We start from the raw sequence: 24781 nt of genomic DNA, 5'->3' as shown, positions 1-24781 counted from the left end.
TGCGTATATATATGGTAAAGAAGAATACATTATGGTATTGCATGCCCCCTAGTCCTAGTATTTTTGGAAAGCGTAAACAAATGCTTCACGTCTACCCGCTTATTATTTTATAGACCTCTTATATCTCCCCTCACACCCCACGACAGCACAGCCAAGAGATTTTCCTGCTCTCCACACTGCCCTTTAGGGTGTTGTAGAGAGCTCCCGGAGGAAAGTGCCACTCACTGACCATGTGCTGTTCCTCCAGCTAGTTTTAATAAGCTGGAAATATGAAGGTGGGGTCTCAGGAAACACTTTCTAAAATTACACTGCATGTGACAAAGGTGTCAATTTTGACAGCCCCCACCCCACACCAGCTCACCTAGAGACCGAATGTTGAGCTCCTCTGTTATCTTGGCTTCCTCCAGTAGCTCCTCTTGGGTGAGTGGCCGGTCGTCCAGGTGTGGCCCCTTCCTGCGCCGTGACTGCACCTGCCGCTCCTTCACCCGAAGGAAGGTCTGGCGAGTGTGTTCCGTTGTTGACTGCCGCATATACTTCCGACCTGGGTATGACAAGGCGGCACTGTTTGGCACATTTCTCGTACAACTCTGAGCCTTGTAGCCCTCCCCCCCACTCTGGTCCCCTGCCCAAACAGGCCACATGTCCCAGGATACTCGAGATTAGCACATTTTTATATTCCATAAATTGAAAACAATGTTATCCTAGGTGAATTACATCAAGCATTACAGAAATGACATACACAAAGCATACGACAGACAGAAAAGAAAACTCCTAGCAAGCATCCATTAGTATAAGGAATTAACGCCTGCTAATTCAAAGGACAAAATTACTCCAAGAAGCTAACTGCATGGACAAATGGAGAAATTAGGTCTCGCCTAATAATTCTTTCCATTAGTCCTTCACACTATTCCAGAACTGCTAGGATAGTTGTCTTTATCAACCAGCAGGTGAAAATAGAGAACTGAAAACAGCTGAGAGATCTCTCTTGGCATCCAGCCCAGCTCTTCAGTATTTACGTAGACAAGCAGTAACAACCTTAAACTCGCTAACCTAATCAGACAAGCAAAACACGTGTGGACCAATCTCATATCTGGACAACTAGTAGAGAACAAGAGATATGCAGAAAGCACGTCTCAGAAACCTCGGGTGGGCCTCTGGAATAGTCGGATGGACTACCGAAAAGAAAATTATCCAGGTAAGACCTAATTTATCCCTCCATTACATAGCTTCCCACTATTCCAGAGGATGCTCAAAAGCAATCCCTAGAGTGCGTGGCACCCCGGCATCTCCATCCCGAGAACTGAAGCCGCAAAACTGTCTTCTAAGCACGCCACATTCACTCTGTAGTACTTGACAAAGGTATGCAGCGTCAAGCATGATGTAGTATGGTGAAAAGGTGAATTTTCCAGCATATGCATTAAAAGAATATCTCATGAAGTGTATTTCTCTAGTTTGGCCAGCAGGAGGTGCACGTTTATGTTTAAAGCTGTTACACAGAAATTACTGTTCCTTCCTTATTTAACACAGAGAAGTTAACCTGCAGTGATGTGGCCAGCTACTTTTAGAATCTGCTGTTCTGGGCTCTGTTTGGCCCAGGAGCTCAAATTCAGCTAGGATGTACTGGCTCTTTCAACAGTCTTAGCCAGGGAGAAAAGAGAGAAAGCTCTCTTTGCTGAGGCCCTGTGAACAGTTACATCTGATAACCTGTGAGCTTCCCAGGTACTATTTAGATAGTAAACAAATGTTTAGATAGTTTTATAATTGATCCATATTCAGTTACCTGTTATGTGCTGTTTGGTTCCATCTGTTTTTATGGTTCAATATTTTTATGACAATAAACCTTTTTTTTTTAAGTTTATAGCCACTGCTTGTCTAGACTGACTAAGAATCCTGGTGGTTTGTGTGTTGGGTCTGTGAGTGCTTTCTAGGAACTGAGGGACCACTGGGAGTGTGGCCCCCAGTAACCTAGAAATCACTGGGGATAATTTGAGAGCGGGAGACTCACCCAGAGGAGGGTGCTAGTGTACAGCAGAAGTGACAGGTGCAGGCAGACCTGAGCTGTGCTGGGGTGGGGTAGCCCAAGGCGGGTGACTAGGCGTTCCATGACAGATCTTGTCCTTTTTGGTGGCAGCATGGTGGGACTGTCAGGCTTAGTGCGTAGAGTGAGGCTCACCATCCATTGACTGGTTCAGTCTTTTTTTTTTTTTATCTGTAACCTCCAGACACAGGGTCCCTACCCCATTCAGTTGGTTTTTTTTGGTAGTGTTAGGAGATTAGCAGTGTGCTGATGGCGACTGGTAGCAGACCTCAGACACTGGATAACCTCAGTGGGGAGGAGCTGCAGGACCGGCCTGCTAAGAGTTCTCCTGAGGGGAGACCAGACTCCTTGTGGGCAGAGGCCCGTGCGTTAGCAAGGCCGGGTGCCACACCAACAGTGGTGAGAGGAACGGGAGTTCCAGCTGCAAAAATTAAAGTTGGAGATGGAAATGGCTCGTATCCAAAGCTCAAGGCCAGAAGCTCAGATCAGGCCCAACTTGTTTGCGCAGTTTGATGATACCTGAGGTGACATAGATGGATATCTAACTGCCTTTGAAAAACATTTGCCACCTCAATGAGATTCCTCAGAAAGACAGTGTGTAATCTGGGAGGAAAGCTCACTGGTAGAGCACTTGAGGCATTTCAAGGCCTGTCCATGGAGACATGCTCCCAGTTTGAGGAGGTGCGCAAAGCTTTGTTGAATCGTTATGCCACTAACCCTGAAACCTACTGACTAAAGTTACGGATGATACTCACAGCCAGTTTGCGATCCAGCTAAGATACCAGCATCAGTGATGGCTCAGTGGAGCTGAGGTTTAAACCCTGGAAGACTGCCAAAACCTGATGGTCCTGGAGCAGTTTTCAGGGTTGTTGTCCAGAGGTGAGGGAACATGTTGAAGATCACCAGTCCCGTAAGAGAAGGCGGCTGAGTTGGCAGACATCTTTATGGCTAACTGTCCCTGGTTGGCAAAGAGAAGCCGTCCGTATCCGCAGCAGTCGGGATCTAAGGGCAGCCAGGGCCCTAAGCCAAATATCCCTGCAACCTCAGAGGCTGTCAGCAAACCTTCCAGCAAAACCTAAAGACTTTAGGCATGAACGTCCTTGTTACCAGCGTGGGTGAACAGGACATCTCATAGCGGATTGCCCAGATAACCTCAAGCCTTCACTAAACAGCATTCCAATTCTTGCACCAAGGCTGGTGGCTTTCGTGGGGCACAGCACAAAAAGTTACTGGTCAGATGTATTTCCACAACACTACAGCACCCTAGTAACTGTGAATCAGACCCAGTAGGATTCGAACTCTGCTGCTCTATTTGCTACACTACAAAGCCCATCCCCAAAGAAGCAGATCGAGAGTGTAACAGTCATTCAGACACAGGCTGCAGGATGACCTCAGAAGGAAGCACAAAGAACATTTCTTACATCTCCTAAGATTTTTGATCTATCTACACATCCACGAAATTCAGTACACTTACAGTCTCCCACATCCTCTTGTGGCTCCTGGGGCGTCACCTTCACCTGACGGACCTTTGGAGCACTAGGGACAGGTGTGTCCGCCTTCTTGGGCCGTGGTTTGGGTTTCAGGCTCTTCAGTGGCTCCTAAGGGGCAACACAGATCAGATCAGGCTTATCACACACCGTCTAAAAACTACCAGTCCCCTATTTGAAGAAGGGTAAATGGGGGGGGGGGGGGGGGGGGGGGGAAGCAGGAATTTACTGAAATTAGGAAAGAATTTGTAAAGTGTGATTCCCTCTGAATTACCACCATATCTTAACTCATTTGACCCTGAAAATTTTTATATTATCAAGTTTGGTACTTTACACAGCATTGGGGAAAGGACCATGACAACACCTGGAGAAAAATACTCTTACCTTATAGGCCTTGGTGACTACTCTGTGCTTCCTCTTGGACCCCTCCTCTTCCTGGTCACTGGTTGGTTCATCGCCCTCATCAATATCGAAATCTGAATCCACCTCGTCCTCGCTGTCTGAGCGGTCACCTTTGTACTCATCATCTCCCGATTCCTGCTCAGGTGAGAACAGGGCGACATCACAGGTCATGAACACACACACGATTCAGTCAGTGCGACCAAACACACTGTGCCAGATGTCAGCAAAGCATCAACTACACTGCTCCAAATTTATGAAATATAAATATCCCACTGAAGCAAAACCTTCACACATTCACCCCCCAACGAGCACGCTGCGTTCAGACTCTTAGAGATGAAGAGAGTTATATGACATCTAAATTCCATCACTCAGACGGCATGACGGCAGATACGGGCCAAAAGGCTCATCCAGTCTGCCCAGCCTCAGTAACCACTAACTCTTCCTTTCCTACGGGATCCCCACAGGTCTGTCCCACACTTTAAATTTTGTCACAGTCTCCACAACCTCCACCGGGAGGCCATTCCAGGCATCCAACACCCTTTCCGTGAAAAAAAGAGTATTTTCTTAGATTCCTCCTAAGCCTGTTTCCTCTTAACTTCATCCTATGCTCTCTCATTCCAGAATTTTCCTTCATTTGAAAAAGGCTCAGCACCTGTATACCGGGGGCCGCTTGACAACAGTGATCACCTTTGAAATTTGCTTTCAAAAAGGTAAACATAGACAGGAGAAATTAGATCTTACCTGCTAATTTGCTTTCCTTTAGTCCCTCCGGACCGGACCAGGATTGGACTGATGGGTTGTGCTCGCCTTCCAGCAGGTGGAGACTGAGAAAAACAAACTGACTCTAGAGAGCCAATAAGAGCCCTATTTCCTTTGAGGGTATGTACATTCTACACGGTTGTACTTTCAGTTTTTACAAATACCATGATTTCAAATTATGTATACCCAGAGTTTCCTTTCTCAAGCATGGTTACAGTCACGTATTGTGTTCACTGCAGCATCGGCAGTGAAAACTAATTGAATAAATAATAATCCCCAGGTATGTTAACTCAAGTAAACTTCAGTTCTAGCATTCTCAAGTTTAGTCTCTAACTAAGTCTCTGGTGGTTTTCTTGCAGGAGCAGCATCTTCAGGCGTTTTTCTGCATGGTGTGTATTTCACTTTGAGACATTATTTCTTCAGGTATCATACGTGCCTGAAGGATATTTTGGCCATCTACAGTGGCTGTCAATTCATCTGGGACTATAGCTATAGCTCTGCATCAGCAAATGTTATACCTTTTTTCCCCGGTATGAGATATGTTCTGTGTGTGTATCTTTATCTCTGCTGTTGTTCTCGCCCTTTTAGCTTTATGTGATGAAATTTTAGTTACCTGGCAGTCTTTGTACACATCAGTTTTTTTTCTGATCGCATCTGGGCACTGGCCCAAGAACCTAGTGTTGCATGAGAGCTTTGGTAGCTCAGGATTTCCGTTTCCACTTTGTACAGTTGAGTTACGGGAACCCAGCTCCATGGTAGCTGCTATGGAGTCAAGGACATGAAGATAAAATTGAACACAAAGAACACGACCGAGAAGTAAAGGGTAGATCGCTGCTTGAGAACTCCATCCTGGGGAAGAAAAGGAAAAACCACGAGCTTGCGCCATGGCGCTGGTAACCACGAAATATTTTAGAGACTGCAAAGGAAGCAGACGACTCTTGACCACCATTACTCTGTCGATAAGATGGGGGGGAGGGTTGTTTGTTTTTATTAGCTAGACGTCTAGCCATTAGAGGACAAGAATCTCCTCTTTTATGAGAGCTAGCATAAGTATGGTGAAGATAGAAGGGGCTTGTGGAGACCAAACATAAGAGGCCGAAACGTCCGATGGTACCTCCGAGTCGCAAACCGAAAGAACTCGTAGAGACTGATCCTGATAGGAATATGCAGACAAGCTTCTGGCAAAAAGTGTGCTGCACGAAGCTCCACTATGACGGATCAAAGGTGCTTGTGGTAAAAACTTGAGACTTAGAGAGCGCGCTTGACTGCCTTGAGATACCAAATTGGATGAAAGAAAAAAAAAAAGACCTTCTTGGGAACTAGAAAGTAAAATTGCACTCCGAAGAAGAGAGCGAGGAAATGACAAGGTCCAAGAGCCTTCGTAGAGTGTCCCCTACCTCAGCTGCATTGCCGAGAGATCGATAGGGAGACTGTAGAAAGACAACTGAGAAAAGCTTGGTGAAGTGAAAAGCATAACCGTCTTGAATGAGCTGCTGCAAGAACCCCTGGACAGAGGTAACATGACCGTAACTCAACTGTAGAAAGTGGAAACGGAAATCCTGAGCTACCAAAGCTCTCATGCAACACTAGGTTCTTGGGCCAGTGCCCAGATGCGATCAGAAAAAAAACTGATGTGTACAAAGACTGCCAGGTAACTAAAATTTCATCACATAAAGCTAAAAGGGTGAGAACAACAGCAGAGATATACACACATAGAACATATCTCATACCGGAGAAAAAACATATAGCATTTTCTGGCGCAGAGCTATAGCTATAGTCCCAGATGAATTGACAGCCACTGTAGATGGCCAAAATATCCTTCAGGCACGTATGATACCTGAAGAAATAATGTCTCAAAGTGAAATACACACCATGCAGAAAAACGCCTGAAGATGCTGTCCCTGCAAGCAAAGCACCAGAGGCTTAAAGAGACTAACCTTGAGAGTGCTAGAACTGAAGTTTAGCAGAGTTAACATACCTGGGGATAATTATTTATTTCACTGCTGATGATGCAGTGAACACAATATGTGACTGTAACCATGCTTGAGAAAGGAAACTCTGGGTATACAATACCCTCAAGGGAAATAACGAATTAGAAATATGAAACAGCCCCAACACTGGGAACCCACAGACCAAGATTACCCCAAATTACAGAGCCACCAGCCTGAAACAATTTGTGCAAATTGTGCGGACAAAGGTGCAAGCAAGCCACCCTTCCATGTAAAAACATACATTGCATAAAACAGGAGCACAGTGGGCTAATCCTAGGCAAACAAAGGATAAAGGTCCTTTAAAAGAAGAAATGGGTGGATGACGCCCCTGAAGGACATACTTGCTTGAACATGTGGAGAACAGGATCAGGGAAAAGAACTCCCGTCTCCTGAGATTCACCAGACTGCACTGCCTCCGTTTCCCTCTGCACAGTAGAAGAAAACAGAAAAAAGTGCTGCGTCAGAGAAGCTGCGGGAACAAAATGGCAGCCTTCCGCGCCAAAATTAAAGAATGAGGTTCAAAGAAGAAATAACAGAGGGCAGTGAAACAGATGCGACGGACCGGGGAAAACGAAGAAACATGAAAACGCTGACGCCGGCCGAAGAAAAACGTAACTCCGCAAGAACAGTTACACTCTGGCGCTGAGAAATCATGCGCTAGCCTCCCCTGCATGGCAGAGCTGTGCCCGACCGAGGAACCACGCTTCACGTCTCTTTTGTTTTTTTCCCAACAAGCCGCCACCTGCCGCCCAACACGTGAGGAAACGGAGAAAAGACTTCTGAGAAAGACAAATGGCACATTAAAGCCCCAAACAGCATTCCTGTCTTAAGTTGCGTTTTGTTTTCCCACGAGAGAGAGAGGGAGAGGGAGAGGGAGAGAGAGACTAATGGGCTGATCTCCTGCCTGTTGGAGACTGAGAAAATACTGATGCTAGGGTCACATGACCAGGGCTCTTATTGGCTCTCTAGAGTCACAGTTTTTTCTCAGTCTCCACCTGCTGGAAGGCGAGCACAACCCATCAGTCTAATACTGGTCTGGTCCGGAGGGACGCTAAGGAAGTCAAATATGTTAGCGTTTAACTTTAAAAAAGGAAGCTATGATAAAATGAGAAAAAAACAGTTAAAAAAAAAAAAAAAAAAAATTAAAGGAGCGACTGAGAGGGTAAGAAACCTATAACAGGCGTGGATGCTGTTCAAACACACTATCCTGGAGGTCCAGGCCAAACATATTCCATGTATCAGAAAAGGAGGACGGAAAACCAAACGATAGCCGGCGTGGTTAAAAAGTGAGGTAAAGGGAGGAAGTGACGTCACCGAGCTAAGATGGCTGCTTGAGCAAGGAGCTTTGGCTGTCCCAAAACCAAAAAGCTATATTTGAGCGCTCAGCCCAGCAATAAATTGGGACCAATGGCATCATTAAGAGGCGGAGGAGTGCGGAGCATAATGAGCACGAATTCCCGGGTGGCGAAACAGTCGCTAGCGGGATTCGCTTATACGGGCCCCAGCACGTGGAATTTGCAAGCCGACACAGTGCAGGAGCATGCGGTAAACGAAAGAGTGATACAACAACTGGAGATGGGATCCCAGCAGCTATATACTCCAGAAGATCCGCAATGCGTAGGAAATGAGGCCCTAGCAGAGATTCGAGAATCGCTGAAAGAAATCACAGGGGAGCTAAAGGCACTGCGCACTGATTTGAATAAACTAGGCACAGATCTATGTGGAGAAATCGGAGCTCTGGGGCAACGAATAGCAGAATCGTAAGAGCGGTTAGAAGAGCATGGAGAGATGTTGCAGGTATTAACCGAGCAATATGCGGAGCATAAACAGAACATACAACAGATATGGGACAAAATGGAGGACATAGAAAACCGAAGCAGACGGCATAACATAAGATTTCGAGGTGTGCCAGAAATACCAACATACGCGAATTCTGAACTGGTGGTTCAACAGATGGAGATACAAATAGAGAAAGAGCCATCGGAGATAGGTATAGAGCGGGCACATCAATCACTGGGGGCACCCAGAAATAATCAGCCCAGAGATCTGATAGCATGCTTTGTGGACTATAAATTGAAAGAACAATTACTACAAGCGGCACGGACATGCCCGGATTTTAGATGGGACACTCACCGAGTCGAACTATACCAAGATCTCGCACTCTCTACGCTTCATCGTCGGGCGGAACTCTGCCCGCTCACGCAATACCTGCGGGCTCAAAATATTCAATACAGATGGAGTTACCCTTTTGCATTGCGATTTTACAAAGAAGGTAAATTGTATCAAATCCGGAAAGCATCGGAGGCTGCGATGATATATTTCCAGAAGCCGAGATGCCTGATTTGGGAGTAACTACAGGCAAAATGGAGATGAAACGCCTGGAAAAACCAAGATGGCAGAGAGTGACAACTGGAAAAGGGAGGCTGCAACGCCAACAATCAGGCTCCACATTAAAGCGGGGAGGACCTCCGGCGACTTAAAAAAAATGTATAGGAGATCCAAGATCTATTGGACGTCAACTCCACTGCTGCCCGACTAATGAAGACCGCAGGCCACATGAATAAAATAGAGCAAAAGGACAATGCAACAACAGATGAGAGCGATAAACAATATGTAAGGTAGTAATGATTGTTAACGTATGTTATTATTATTATTAGCATTTGTATAGCGCTAACAGACGCACCCCTGCTCAATAGGGCTTACCATCTAAAAATACAGATGACAATTAAGGGCGAGGGAAGTACTGGGTGAGAAGGAACAAGGGGAAGGCAATTGAGTAGTGGCTAGGAGCCAAAAGCAGTGGTGAAAAGGTGGGTTTTCAGCATACATTTCAAAACAGGTAGAGATGGAGCTAGATGTACAGGCTCAGGAAGTCTATTCCAGGCATAAGGTGCCGCGAGAGAAAAGGAACGAAGCCTGGAGTTAGCAGTGGAGGAGAAGGGAGATGACAAGAGAGATTTGTCCAGTGAGCGGAGGTCACGGGGAGGAATGTAGGGAGAGAAGAGAGTGGAGAGGTAATGGGGGGCTGCAGAATGGATGCATTTAAAGGTCAGTACGAGAAGTTTAAACTGAATGCGGAAGCAGACAGGGAGCCAGTGAAGTGACTTGAGGAGCAGGCAAGTGTGGGTATAATGATTCTGACTGAAAATAAGCCGTGCTGCAGAATTTTGGACAGACTGGGGAGGAGACAAATGACTGAGCAGAAGACCAGTAAGAAGTAAATTGCAATAATCAAAGTGAGAGGTGACAAGGGTGTGGATAAGGGTTTTGGCAGTGTATTCAGAAAGGAAGGGGCGAATTTTGCTAATGTTGTAAATAAAGAAACGACAGGTTTTGGCGATCTGTTGAAAATGTGCAGAGAAGGAGAGAGAGGAATCAAAGATGACACCAAGATTAGGAGCCGAGGAGACAGGGAGGATGTGGGAGCCATTATCAGAGATAGAGAATGGGGGAAGAGGGGAGGTGGGTTTAGGGGGAAAAATGAGAAGTTCAGTTTTAGTCATGTTTAGCTTCAGATGGCGAAGAGACATCCAAGCAGCAGTGTCAGACAAGCAGGATGAAATTTTGTCCTGGATTAAGGTTGAGATGTAGATCTGAGAATCGTCCACGTAAAGATGGTACTGAAAGCCGTGGGACGAAATTAGGGTACCAAGGGAAGAGGTATAGATGGAGAAGAGGAGGGGTCCAAGGACAGAACCCTGAGGCACACCAACTGTAAGCGGGATGGAAGGTACAGATCACTAAAATATGTAAAGATGCTTGCACGTTACAAGATTGAGAGTTAAAATGTAGTTTTGGGACACGGGAATGTCACAAGCCTCCTTAAAACACCTGACCGTGATATGGAGGGTGGATATTGGTTGGGGGGGGGATTTTTCAAAAAAGGGTAAATGTAAGGGAGAGCAGGTTTCCGGGTGTCAAGGTACAGCGGGGATGTAAGAATTGGAGTAAACTAGAAGTTCTAGACAATAAATATGGGTAGGCTTACACTACTTACCCTTAATGTAAAGGGTTTAACTCGCCAGTAAAACAACAACTCTTAAAGAGGCGGGCCCGCCTAGAGGCAGATATCCTATTTGTACAGGAGACACATCTGCTTCCTAGACATGAAAGGGTGTGTATACATGGACAATACAAATATATATATTTTGCATCATATAGAAAACAAAAAGAAAGGGGTGTTGATAGCATTGACACGGAAATTTCCCTGGCAGGTACAGCGAGTAGTAAGAGACAAAGAGGACGTTATATATTACTGATGGTGAGTTTGGGAGTGGAGATTTATACCTCGGTGAATATATATGCCCCCAATGAAAAGCAAGGAGCCTTTTATGAAAAATTATCTGAACTTTTGGCAAGATATGTTGAAGGTGAATTGTTAATCGGGGGAGACTATCCATCTGAGGATGAAGGTAAGATTAATTCAACCAAGGGAATACGCTATGCCCGGTCAGATAGGGCAAAGTTACATGGATTTCTACGTAAATGGCAAATGACAGACCTGTGGAGGCACTACAATCCTATATCTCATAGTTATACCTGTTATTCAGCAGTACATGAGTCATACTCCAGGATAGATACACAGTAGAACCTGGTCGGACCATGCACCAGTTATAATCACACTAGATTGTCAAATTGTTAGAGCCTCCCGACCACAATGGCGACTGGATGATAGCTTATTAGCCGACCCTACTGTGATGCTAAGCCTAGAAAGGGAGATCAAAGATATTACAAATAATGATACCGGAGAAGTAGGGGAAGGAGTGCTGTGGGAGGGCCTTAAAGCAGTAATACGAGGACAAATTATATCTATACAGGCATAGAGAAACCAACAGAAAAAGGCTAGGTCACAGCAGTTGGCTCGCAGAACTTGAAAAATTGCAAGCCTTAATACAAACTCAGAAGCCCATGCATCAATTAGACAAACAATGCCATCAGATACAAATGGAATTGAGAGAGCTTCAATTAGCTGAAGTAGCGGAATCCCTTCAAAAAACTAGACAGCAATATTTCGAATTTGGTAATAAAGCTTCGCGATTACTAGCCTATAAATTAAAAATAAATAAATAAATAAATGACACAAAACTATATACATGAAATTGAAGAGAGACAGGGACAACGATTAGATACAACAAAAGACATTAGCTTAGCATTCCTGAATTTCTATCAGCGGTTATATTGTGAGGATACGAAACCAGGAACACGGATAATACAAGATTATTTAGAAAAAATAGAATTACCAGAAATCGCGTCATATGAAAATGAAAAATTATCAGCTCCCATTACAGTAGAAGAAGTACAATGGGCTATCAAAAATTTACCTAATGGAAAAGCTCCAGGGCCAGATGGCTATACAAATAAATTCTATAAAAGCTTTGAGAAAATACTAGCACCCCTACTGACCCGAGTATTGAATGTGATAGAGCACACAGCAATATAAGCTTACTACTGAAGACCCGAAGCAATGTGGGTCATATCGCCCAATCTCTTTATTAGACCCTGATTACAAAATATTCACTAAGATTCTAGCTGAGGCTACAGAGTCTAATGCCGCATTTAGTACATGATGATCAAGCGGGCTTTATAGAGGGCAGACAAACATTTGACATCAGAAGAGCTATCCATCTTATACATGAAGTTAATAACACACACCAACCAACATTAGTACTTTCCCTGGATGCAGAGAAAGCATTCGATAGAGTGCATTGGCCGTACACGTTTGAGGTGTTGCGGAAGATGGGAATGACAGGTCGATACATAACTTGGCTGCAGCGCCTATATGATAAACCACTAGCAGCATTGGTCATTAATGGGGAACGATCGAGTGTATTCCCGCTGGAAAGGGGGACGCGTCAGGGGTGTGCCCTGTCTCCACTGCTCTTTGCCCTTACGCTGGAACCCCTGGCCCAGGTAATTAGATCGCAAAATAACATACGAGGCATCCATATAGGACGCAGGGAGCATACAATTATGTTGTATGCAGACGATATATTGTTGATACTGATAGACCCTCAAAACCCACTAGGAGTAGAACAATGTCTACAACAATTTAGAGTAGTGTCAGGCTTTAAGATTAACATGGTTAAGTCAGAAATAATGGGATTAAACTTAGAGGAAGGAACTAGGAAGTTAAAACAGCAATTTCCATTTAGATGGACAAAACGCTAGCTGCGATATATGGGAATCAATTTGACCCCTAAATTGAAGGATTTGTTTGAAGCAAACGTCCCTTCTAAAATACAAGAGCATTTTCAAGAATTAGACCGCTGGGAAGGACTGGAATTATCTTGAATGGGGAGGATACAAGCTATAAAAGCAGCACTATGATAGAAAATGGGTATAAGATTTTGTATCACTGGTATTATACACCGGATCGCTTAGCTAAAATGTTTACAGGAACGTCTAACCAATGTTGGAGAGGCTGTTCAACAGTAGGAGATAGGTTTAGGTTACACATTTGGTGGTCTTGTCCAAAGATACAAAGCTATTGGGATGAACTGATGGGACTACTTGAACAAATATTGGGAAGAGTATTCCCGAGGATGGTGGATCATTGTTACATTTTCGACCACAAGGAATGTCTTCAGCCCTGCATCGGTTGGCCTCTACTTTTCTGGTGGCAAGTAAGATCACCTTAGCCACATCATGGAAGAGACAGATGGCACCTCCAACGATAAAGGTGATATATAAAATGGACTATTTATACCAGATGTCAAAAATGACAGCGATCCACAATGGACAAATTATCCAATTCCTTAAAAAATGGGACAAATATACGCTGTGGAGATCTCAAGATGGGGTAGAACTTGATGCCCCTCAGATGGTGGTGCCACTTGTATGAATAATGTGGATAGTGGAAAAACATCTCGCTTGTAAAGGTATCAGAAACAGAAACCATGAAACCGGGATAACTGAATTAGAGAACAAGAAAAGAATGGAGCTGTGTTTGAGAGGATTGGGATGGAGGAGAAAAAAAAAATATGCTACAGAATATACTGAGAACTATTAAATATGTTAAAAACTGCTTTGTAATTCAGAATTGATAAACAAAAATATTTAAAAAAAAATAAAAATTGAAAAAAAAACCTGTTTTGATTTTTATTAAAAAAAACAAAAAACAAAAGAAGGGAGGGATAAAACTGCTACCAGTTAGAGGGCGGTAGTTTTCCCTTGGCGTCTGTTGTGCTGGAATGGGTATATGACTCAAACAGTTGCAGTAGTGTGGGTTTCCCGGGGGGCTATCAGAGTTCAGGCCCCCTAGGAATGCATAGCACTTAGGCGCTTCGGCATTAGTGAGGGACTACAAAGGGGGAAGGGAAGTTGGGGATGTGGGATAGTCTGGTATATATATGAAATATTGACGATAGCTGTATGGAGAGGCCTGTACTTATTTGTTATTGGTGCGATTGTATATGATCATATAATTGTGTCTGGTATGTTTGTTTGTCATCAATAAAAATCGTTGAACCATTAAAAAAAAAAAAAAGTGAGGTAAAGGAGGCTATTGGAGCTAAAAAGGAATCCTTCAGAAAATGGAAGAAGGAACCGAATGAGGAAAATAAGCAGCATAAGGAATGTCAAGTCAGATGCAAAGTGCTAATAAGAAAGGCAAAGAGGGATTTTGAAAGAAAGATAGCATTAGAGGCGAAAACTGATAGTAAAATTTTTTTTAGATACATTAAAAGCAGGAAACCGGCAAAAGAATCGGTTGGCCCGCTGGATGACCGGGGTGTAAAAGGGGCAATCATGGAAGACAAAGAAATAGCAGAAAAACTAAATGAGTTCTTTGCTTCAGTCTTCACCGAGGAAGATTTGGGTGGGTTACCAGTGCTGGACAGAGTATTCGTAGCTGAAGAGTCGGAAAAACTTATTGAAATATCTGGAAGATGTAATGGAGCAGTTCTGCAAACTAAAGAGTAGCAAATCTCCTGGACCGGATGGTATTCACCCTAGGGTACTGATAAGAACTAAAAAATGAGCTGGCGGAGCTACTGTTATTGATTTGTAATTTATCCTTGAGTAGAGGTGTGGTAGCCGTGTTAGTCCACTTTTAAAAAGGTATGCAATAGAAATAAAACATGAAAAAAAATACCTTTTTTATTGGACATAACTTAGTACATTTCTTGATTAGCTTTCGAAGGTTGCCCTTCGTCAGAGCGGAAATAAGCAAATCTTGGTAGATGACAGTATATATAAGTGAGACATCAAAGCATTTCAGTGTCAGGAATCTAACAGGGTAGGGTGGAGGTGGATGGGTGAGACAGGGGGATATGCATGGAGACAGGAGAGAAACAAAAGCAGTATAATTTACAATTTTATGGCTTATAAGGGGCTAGAAAGCCCAGCTCTCTGTTAAGTCCTGTCTGGTGGGTGTCAAAATATTTAATCATTCTGACTTCAAAAGTCTTACATTCCTGTATTGTTTTAGTTACCTTTCAGGATTCTTACCATGAAATCACTAAAGTGTTGTCCCACAGGCGTGGCATCCTGGCTGGCAATGGCATTTTTCATGTGATATCTGTGTAGGTTAAATCTTGTTTTTAGCATCTGGCTTGTTTCTCCAATATAACATCCTTGGTCACATTTTTTACACTGGATGATGTATACCACATTGGAAGATGAGGTGAAGGGTTCCTTTATGTTGAATATTTTTTCCTTTGTGAATGACTGTGGGGTCCTGTGAGATGTTTTGGCATAGTTTGCAGCTGGATATATTGCAAGGATGTGTGCCACTCTTTTTCAGTCTGTGTTGGGAGCTTACTTCTAATTAGCTAGTGTTTTAAGTTGGGTGGCTGTCTGAATATCTCTTTCAGTAATTCATCCTCCTTAAGTAGAGGCTGTAGATCTTTTGATTCATCTTAATTTCCCCAGTTCTGGGTTGTATGTCACTATAAGGGGGATTCTGTCTGTGGCTTTTTTTTCTTTGAACTGTAGTAGATTTTCCCTGGGTGTTTTGAGGGAGGAGGCAATATTCTTGGAGATTATTTTAGGATTGTAGCCTTTGTTTGAAGGATGCAGTCAGGGTTTTAAGGTGTCTGTCTCTGTCCCCTGGGTCAGAGCAGATACGGTGGTATCTTGTGGCTTGGCTGTAAAATAATGGATCTATTTGTATGTGAAGGATGGAAGCTGGAGTTGTGGAGGTAGCTGCATCTGTCTGTGGGTTTCTTGTACATAGATGTTTGTATTTTGCCATCGCTGATTGAGACTGTGGTGTCCAAAAAATTGACTTTTTCTGGGGAGTAGTCAATTTTGAATCTGATTGTAGGATGGTATGTATTGAAGGAATTGTAAAATTGTTTTACAGATTCTTCCCCCTCAGTTCAAATCATAAAAATGCCATCAATGTACCGGTAGTATTTTAGGGGTTTGGTCTGGTATGTATTCAGAAATGTCTCTTCCAGCTCAGACAAAGAGGTTGGCATATTGGGGTGCTGTCCTGGTGCCCATCGCAGTGCCCATTATTTGTAGATAGATATTGTTAAAGCGGAAGTATTTGTGAGTTAAAATGAATTTGGACCATCAATACTCACCAGAAACTATTACAAAATTAATCAGTGTGGATGTTTTTAGTAGTTTCTCACATGTAGCTATGCCATCCGCATGGGGGATGTTGCTGTATAGTGATTCTACATCCATTGTGACCAGAAGGGTGGTAATTGCTTGATAGTTTTCAATTCAATCTATTCAAAAAGTCTGTGGTATCTTGTATGAAGCTGTTTGTTTTGTGCACGAGAGGTTTCAGAATTCCCTCTATGAGTCCAGATATTTCCTCCGTGAGTGTGCCAATACCTGATATGATTGGTCGGCCAGGGTTTCCGGGTTTGTGGATTTTGGGTAGCACGTAGAATGTGCCCACAGAAGGCTGGTTTGGTATGAGTTTCTTCAGATGTGGCTATACTTGTTTAGGAAATGTTCTGATAAGGTCTTTCAGCTGCTTTGTATAATCCTGTGTGGGGTCCTCAGTTAGTTTCCTGTAGTATGTATTGTCTAAGAGCTGTGTGTGCCCCTCTTCAATGTATTTTTGTGTGTCCATAATTACCACTGCACCTCCTTTGTCCGCGGGTTTGATAATGCGTTCGTTAGTTTGTAGAGTTCTTACGGCTGCTCTTTCTGGTGGGGTAAGATTGTACAGAATTTTCTTTTGTTTGGTGGAAAGTTGTGATTTTACCCTATGTCTGAAGCTTTATGTAGTTGTCAAGTTTGTAGTTTTGTCCATCCTGTGGGGTGAAATAAGTGTTCTTTTGTTTAGAACTGTATTCCGGTCTGTTGGGTGCCCCTTTATTGTGAAAATGTGCCCTCAGACGCAGATTTCTAAAAACGTCTTCTAGGTTCGAGTATAATTAGATTTTGTTCAGCTTGCTGGATGGGCAAAATGAAAGTCCTTTGGAGAGTACAGAGACTTCATGCTGTGATAATTGATGGTTCGAGAGGTTTACTATCCCTACCTGATCTGCCTCTCCAAAAGTGTATCCAAATAATGAGGAACATTCCGCGTTAGGAGTTACGGACCGAGAAAGGGATCTGGGAGTCATCGTGGATAGGACGTTGAAATCTTCAGCTCAATGTGCTGCGGCGGCTAAGAAGGCAAACAGAATGTTGAGTATTATTAGAAAAGGGATGGAAACCAAGCATGAGGATGTTATAATACCGTTATATCGCTCCATGGTGCGACCGCACCTGAGTATTCTGTTCAGTTCTGGTCGCCTCATCTCAAAAAAGATAAGGAATTGGAGAAGGGCGACGAAAATGATAAAAGGGATGGGATGACTACCCTATGAGGAGAGGTTAAGACAGCTAGGACTCTTTAGCCTGGAAAGAAGGCGGCTGAGAGGTGATATGATAGAGGTTTACAAAATAATGAGCGAGATCGAGCGCACAGATGTGAAGCATTTGTTTACGCTTTCTAACAACAATAATAGAACCAGGGGACAAGATGAAATTAGAATGTGGCAGGTTTAAAACAAATCGGAGAAAGTTTTACTCAGCGCGTAGTTAGACTCTGGAACTCCTTGCCGGAGAAGGTAGTGACGGCAGCTGGCCTTGCTGAGTTTAAAGGGGGTCTGGACAGATTTCTGAAGGAAAAGTCCATTGATCGTTAAATTTTGGGTTTTTTGCCAGGTTCTTGGGGCCTGGATTGGCCGCTGTCGGAGACAGAGTGCTGGGCTTGGACCTTTGGTCTTTTCCCCAGCGTGGCAGTGCTTATGTGCTTATGAACTACATCCACACCTTATAAACCAACTTAAGGAGGACCTGCATAACATCCAAGGAGAAAAACAATACATTGCTATCCGCAAGAAAGAAATAAAGCTGTATTCTCTCCTGCAGAATCACAGAGAGGAAAACAGCTTATCCTGGAACAGAAACAGCTCTGCAAAACCAACATCCCCGGACACCTTGGAGACACATCCGAGGTATGTGAAAATCAAAGACCAAACAAACCAAGAAACACTGATCACACTTTTGGAGAGGCAGATCAGGTAGGGATAGTAAACCTCTCGAACCATCAATTAATCACAGCATGAAGTCTCTGTACTCTCCAAAGGACTTTTTTTGCCCATCCAGCAAGCTGGACGAAATCCAATTATACTCAGACTTAGAACAATTTTTTAGAAAACTGCGTCTGAGGGCACATTTTCAAAATAAAAGGGGCACCCAACAGACCGAAATACAGTTCTAAACAAAAGAACACTTATTTCACCCCACAGGATGGACAAAACTACAAACTTGACAACTACATAGAAAGCTTCAGACATAGGGTAAAATCACAACTTTCAACCAAACAAAAGAAAATTCTGTACAATCTTACCCCACCAGAAAGAGCGGCCATAAGAACTCTGCAAACTAACGAACGCATTATCATCAAACCCGCGGACAAAGGAGGTGCAGTGGTAATTATGGACACACAAAAATACACTGAAGGGTACAGACAGCTCTTAGACAATACATACTACAGGAAACTAACTGAGGACCCAACACAGGATTATACAAAGCAACTAAAAGACCTTCTCAGAACATTTCCTAAACAAGTACAGCCACATCTGAAGAAACTCATACCAAACCAGCCTTCTGTGGGCACATTCTACCCAAAATCCACAAACCCGGAAACCCTGGCAGACCAATCATATCAGATATTGGCACACTCACGGAGAAAATATCTGGACTCAGAGGGAATTCTGAAACCTCTCGTGCACAAAACTAACAGCTTCATATAAGACACCACAGACTTTCTGAATAACTACCACCTAACACCCTTCTGGTCACGATGGATGTAGAATCACTATACAGCAACATCCCACATGCGGATGGCATAGCTGCATGTGGGAGGTTCATAAAAACATCAACACTGGACCATCAATACTCACCAGAAACTATTACAAAACTAATCAAATTTATTTTAACTCACAACTACTTCCGCTTTAACAATGATATCTACAAATAATGGGCACTAGGACAGCACCCCAATATGCCAAACTGGAAGAGACATTTCTGAATACATACCAGACCAAACCCCTAAAATACTACCAGTACATTTATGACATTTTTATGATTTGGACTGAGGGGGAAGAATCTGTAAAACAATTTTACAATTCCTTCAATACATACCATCCTACAATCAGATTCAAAATTGACTACTCCCCAGAAAAAGTCAATTTTTTGGACATCACAGTCTCAATCAGCGATGGCAATATACAAACATCTATATACAAGAAACCCACAGACAGATGCAGCTACCTCCACAACTCCAGCTTCCATCCTTCACATACAAAAAGATCCATTATTTACAGCCAAGCCACAAGATACCGATACCACCATATCTGCTCTGACGCAGGGGACAGACACAGACACCTAGAAATCCTGGTTGTACCCTTCAAACAAAGGCTACAATCCCAAAATAATCTCCAAGAATATTGCCTCCTCCCTCAAAACACCCAGGGAAAATCTACTACAGTTCAAAGAAAAAAAAGCTACAGACAGAATCCCCCTTATAGTGACATACAACCCAGAACTGGGAAAATTAAGAAGAATCATAAAAGATCTACAGCCTCTACTCAAGGAGGATGAATTACTGAAAGATATTCAGACAGCCACCCAACTTAAAACACAAGCTAATAAGAAGTAAGCTCCCAACACAGACTGAAAAAGAAGAGAATGGCACACATCCTTGCAATATATCCAGCTGCAAACTATGCCAAAACATCTCACAGGACCCCACAGTCATTCACAAAGGAAAAAATATTCAACATAAAGGAACCCTTCACATGCTTGTCTTCCAATGTGGTATACATCATCCAGTGTAAAAAAATGTGGCCAAGGATGTTGTATTGGAGAGAAAAGCCAGATGCTAAAAACAAGATTTAACCTACACAGATATCACATGAAAAATGCCATTGCCAGCCAGGATGCCACACCTGTGGGACAACACTTTACAAAAACAGAACACTGTACTAGTGATTTCATAGTAAGAATCCTGAAGGGTAACTTTAAACAATACAGGAACGTAAGACCTTTGAAGTAAGAATGATTAAATATTTTGACACCCACCAGACAGGACTTCAGAGATCTGGGCTTTCTAGCCCATAAGCCATAAAATTGTACTGCTTTGTCACTCTCCTGTCTCCATGCATATCCCCGTCTCACCCATCCACCTCCATCCCCACCCTGTTAGATTGTCACTGAAATGCTTTGATGTCTCACTTACATATACTGTCATCTACCAAGATTTGCTCATTTCTGATCTGACAAAGAAGGGCAACCTTCAAAAGCTAAATCAAGAAATGTACTAAGTTATGTCCAATAAAAAAAGATCTTATTTTCTTTTTCATGTTTTATTTTGTTGTATTTCTATTGATTACCTTTAATTTACCCTTAAAATTGAGCATGGTACCGTAAGATTGAAGGGTGGCCAATGTAACGCCGATATTTAAAAAAAGGTTCCAGAGAAGACCTGGGAAATTATAGACCAGTGAGTCTGACGTCGGTGCTAGGCAAAATGGTAGAGACTATAATCAAGAACAAAATTACAGAGCACCTTCAAAAGCATGGACTAATGGGACAAAGTCAACATGGATTTAGTGAAGAGAAGTCTTGCCTCACCAATCTGCTGCATTTCTTTGAAGGAGTAAACAAACATGTGGACAAAGGTGAGCCGGTTGATATTGTGTATCTAGATTTTCAGAAGGCGTTTGATAAGGTCCCTCATGAAAGACTACAGAGGACATTGGAGGGACATGGGATCGGAGGTAGTGTTTTATTGTGGATTAAAAACTGGTTGAAAGACAGGAAACAGAGTAAGACTAAAAGGTCAATATTGACAATGGAGAAGGGTAGTTAGCGGGGTCCCTCAGGGATCGGTGCTGGAACCTCTGCTTTTTAACATATTCATAAATGACCTAGAGATGGGGGTAATCTAATTTGCCGATGACACAAAGTTATTCAAAGTAGTCAAATTGCGGGAAGATTGTGAAAAACTACAAGAGGACCTTACGAGACCAGGAGACTGGGCGTCTAAATGGCAGATGACGTTTAATGTGAACAAGTGCAAAGTGATGCACGTGGGAAAGAGGAACCCAAACTATAACTACGTCATGCAAGGTTCAGCGTTGGGAGTCACGGACCGAGAAAGGGATCTAGGTGTCTTCGTTGATGATACGTTGAAAACTTCTGCTCAATGTGCTGCTGTGGCTAGGAAAGGAAATAGAATGTTGGGTATCATTAGGAAAGGGATTGAAAACAAAAATAAGGATATTATTCTGTCGTTGTATTGCTCCATGGTGCGACCGCACCTTGAGTATTGTGTTTAATTCTGGTCGCCGCACCTCAAAAAAGACAGTGGAATTGGAAAAGGTGCAGAGAAGGGCGACAAAGATGATACAGGGGATGGGACGGCTTCCCTATCAGGATAGGCTGAAGAGGCTGGGGCTCTTCAGCTTGGAGAAAAGGCGGCTGAGGGGAGATATGATAGAGGTCTATAAGATGAGTGGAATGGAACGGGTCGATGTGGAGCGTCTGTTTACGCTTTCCAAAAATACTAGGACAAGGGGGCATGCGATGAAGCTGCAGTGTGGTAAATTTAAAACGAATCGGAGGAAATTTTTCTTCACTCAACGCGTAGTTAAACTCTGGAATTCGCTGCTGGAAAAGGTGGTTAACTTAGCAGACTGCAAAAAAGGGTTGGACGGCTTCCTGGAGAAAAAGGCCATAGAATGTTATTGAATGGACGTGGGAATAATCCACTATTTCTGGGATAGGCGGGACAAATTGCTTGTTCTTTTGGACGCTGTCGGTGTATTACCGAATATGTCATTACATATTCTCGTTCCTAGGAGTTACTACATAGGGATGAATAAAATTCATTCTACCTCTCCCCAACAGCAGTTTTACACCTATGAACTGATATGCAACTATAAGTTTCACCTTCCGACAGCTATGACATGTGATCTGGTAGAACCCGTCCACCTCTCTGATAGTGAATCATAGCATAATTTGTATAAAAATATACATCAGTCCATATTTACGTTATTGGATACTGGTAGAATTTACTCCTCTGATACTGAATTACATCATTAATTCATTATTATACATCAATCCGTATTTATATTATTGGACAGTTCACCTCATAGGCGCAGACACACATTAATCATGGAAAATCACAGCCTCCTCCTTCCCATTGATAGTGATTCATATCATTGTTTTACCATAATATATCAGTGTTATATAGTTCACCTCCTGGAAGCCCACATACATGGTTTGACAGAAATTCGTATCATTATTGCATTATTATATATCACTGTATATGTATGTATTACATAGTTCACCTTGTCCATTTTTGGTGTGATGGGTGGACACGGCGAGAAGCAGGTTCCAGAGACAATTAAACTTTGTGAAAATGAAGTTCTTTTGACATAAAAGAGGTTCATAATTTGGGGGTTATTTTGAATTTTAAACCTCACATTAGAAAGGTAATGCAGGGTTTGTTTTTTTTTTAATGAAGATGCTACACCGGTTGAAGGGTTGTATACCTGGAGAGGATTTTAAACCGTTGGTAATGAGTGGCAATGCCCTGTATAGGATTTACCAACCAAATAGGCCTCCGAGATCAGTAGGGTCTGATTTATTATCTATTTCAGCTTTGCATACGATCGATTTTGAAGAAATGAGGCAAAAAAATCGTTCTCAATAGTGGGGCCAAAGTGGTGGAACTTGTTGCCAGAACAGGAGCTTAGTCAAGATCAGGAGGCGGGGCTGGTGGTTGGGAGGCGGGGATAGTGCTGGGCAGACTTATACGGTCTGTGCCAGAGCCGGTGGTTGGGAGGCAGGGATAGTGCTGAGCAGACTTATACGGTCTGTGCCCTGAAAAGCACAGGTACAAATCAAAGTAGGGTATACACAAAAAGTAGCAAATATGAGTTCTTGTTGGGCAGACTGGATGGACCGTGCAGGTCTTTTTTCTGCCGTCATCTACTATGTTACTATGATCAGGACAATGAGGAATACAAGTCAATTCAAGAAATTGTTGAAAAACTTATTTGCGGATGCATTTATGATCTGAAGCAATGAAGTTACTTTTAGCTGGTTGAAAGAAAACAATCGTACAATGGAGACAAGAGAATGTGTTTTATGTAGACTATAAATGAATAAAACAAACTTGTGAAACCTCCATATGCAGTGTAGCAGAATTTGCCCTCCTCTTTCCCCTCTAATTCATATAATTATTATTATGTATTAGCACTACTAATTTCTATAGCGCTACTAGACGTACGCAGCACTGTACACTTGAACATGAAGAGACAGTCCCTGCTCGACAGAGCTTACAATCTAATTAGGCCAGACAAACAGGACAAACAAGAGATAAGGGAATATTAAAGTGAGGATGATAAAATAAGGGTTCTGAACAAGTGAATAAGGGTTAGGAGTTAAAAGCAGCATCAAAAAGGTGGGCTTTTAACTTAGATTTGAAGACGGCCAGAGATGGAGCTTGACATACCGGCTCAGGAAGTCTATTCCAGGCATATGGTGCAGCAAGATAAAAGGAACGGAGTCTGGAGTTAGCGGTGGAGGAGAAGGGTGCAGATAAGAGAGATTTACCCAGTGAGTGGAGTTCTCAGGGAGGAATGTAGGGAGAGATGACAGTGGAGAGATACTGAGGAGCTGCAGAGTGAATGCACTTATAGGTCAATAAGAGGAGTTTGAACTGTATGCGGAAACAGATAGGGAGCCAGTGAAGTGAGGAAAGGGCTAATATGAGCATAACGACACTGGCGGAATATTAGTTGTGCAGCAGAATTTTGAACAGATTGAAGAGCAGAGAGATGGCTAAGTGGGAGACCTGTGAGAAGCAAGTTGCAATAGTCTAAGCGAGAGGTGATAAGAGTGTGGATGAGGGTTCTGGTAGTGTGCTCAGAAAGGAAAGGGCGAATTTTGCTGATATAGAGAAAGAAACGACAGGTTTTAGCAGTCTGTTGAATATGTGCACAGAAGGAGAGGGAGCAGTCGAAGATGACCCCAAGGTTACGAGCTGATGAGACAGGAAGGATGAGAGTGTTATCCACAGAAATAGAGAATGGGGGAGGAGGAGAGGTTGGTTTAGGGGGAAAGATAAGAAGCTCAGTCTTGGTCATGTTTAGTTTCAGATGGCGCTGAGACATCCAGGCAGCAATGTCAGACAGGCAGGCTGATACTTTGGCCTGGATTTCGGCTGAGATTTCTGGTGTGGAGAGGTAGATCTGGGAGTCATCAGGGTAAAGATGATACTGAAAACCATGGAATGAGATCAAAGTACCAAGGGAAGAAGTATAGAAGGAGAAGAGAAGAGGTCCCAGGATATATCCCTGAGATACAACAACTGACAGTGGGATAGAAGTAGAGGAGGATTCACTAGAGTATACACTAAAAGTACGCTGGGAGAGATAAGAAGAAAACCAGGAAAGAACAGAGCCCTGAAATCCAAGTGAGGACGGCATACAAAGGAGTAGGCTGTGATCAATAGTGTCAAAAGCAGCAGATAGATCGAGAAGGATGAGGATAGAATAGAGACCTTTGGATCTGGCTAGGAACAATCATTGGAGACTTTAGCAAGCGTTGTTTCAGTTGAATGAAAGAGGCGA

The 24781-nt window shown here is 43.0% G+C and overlaps 1 protein-coding gene across 2 annotated transcripts in view; it reads right to left on the bottom strand.

Annotated features, from left to right (window-relative positions):
- Positions 1-24781, bottom strand: part of VPS72 (vacuolar protein sorting 72 homolog) — a 35791-nt gene that overhangs the window by 3345 nt on the left and 7665 nt on the right. Inside the window, exons 1-4 of one of the 2 annotated variants that reach the window (XM_030187183.1) lie at positions 22401-22427; positions 3910-4062; positions 3513-3636; positions 362-541 (exon numbers count right to left, since the gene is read on the bottom strand). In XM_030187183.1, coding sequence (XP_030043043.1) covers positions 362-541; positions 3513-3636; positions 3910-4062; positions 22401-22421 — 478 coding nt within the window. In that variant the 5' untranslated portion in view covers positions 22422-22427. Of the gene's footprint in view, positions 1-361; positions 542-3512; positions 3637-3909; positions 4063-22400; positions 22428-24781 lie in introns of those variants that run through there. The other variant, XM_030187182.1, reaches the window with a different exon arrangement.

This window comes from Microcaecilia unicolor, chromosome 14 (genome assembly GCF_901765095.1).
Source record: "Microcaecilia unicolor chromosome 14, aMicUni1.1, whole genome shotgun sequence".
Classification (NCBI taxonomy): domain Eukaryota; kingdom Metazoa; phylum Chordata; class Amphibia; order Gymnophiona; family Siphonopidae; genus Microcaecilia; species Microcaecilia unicolor.
Note: the sequence above shows the minus strand (reverse complement) of the source record. Positions and strands in the feature narration are given on the sequence as shown.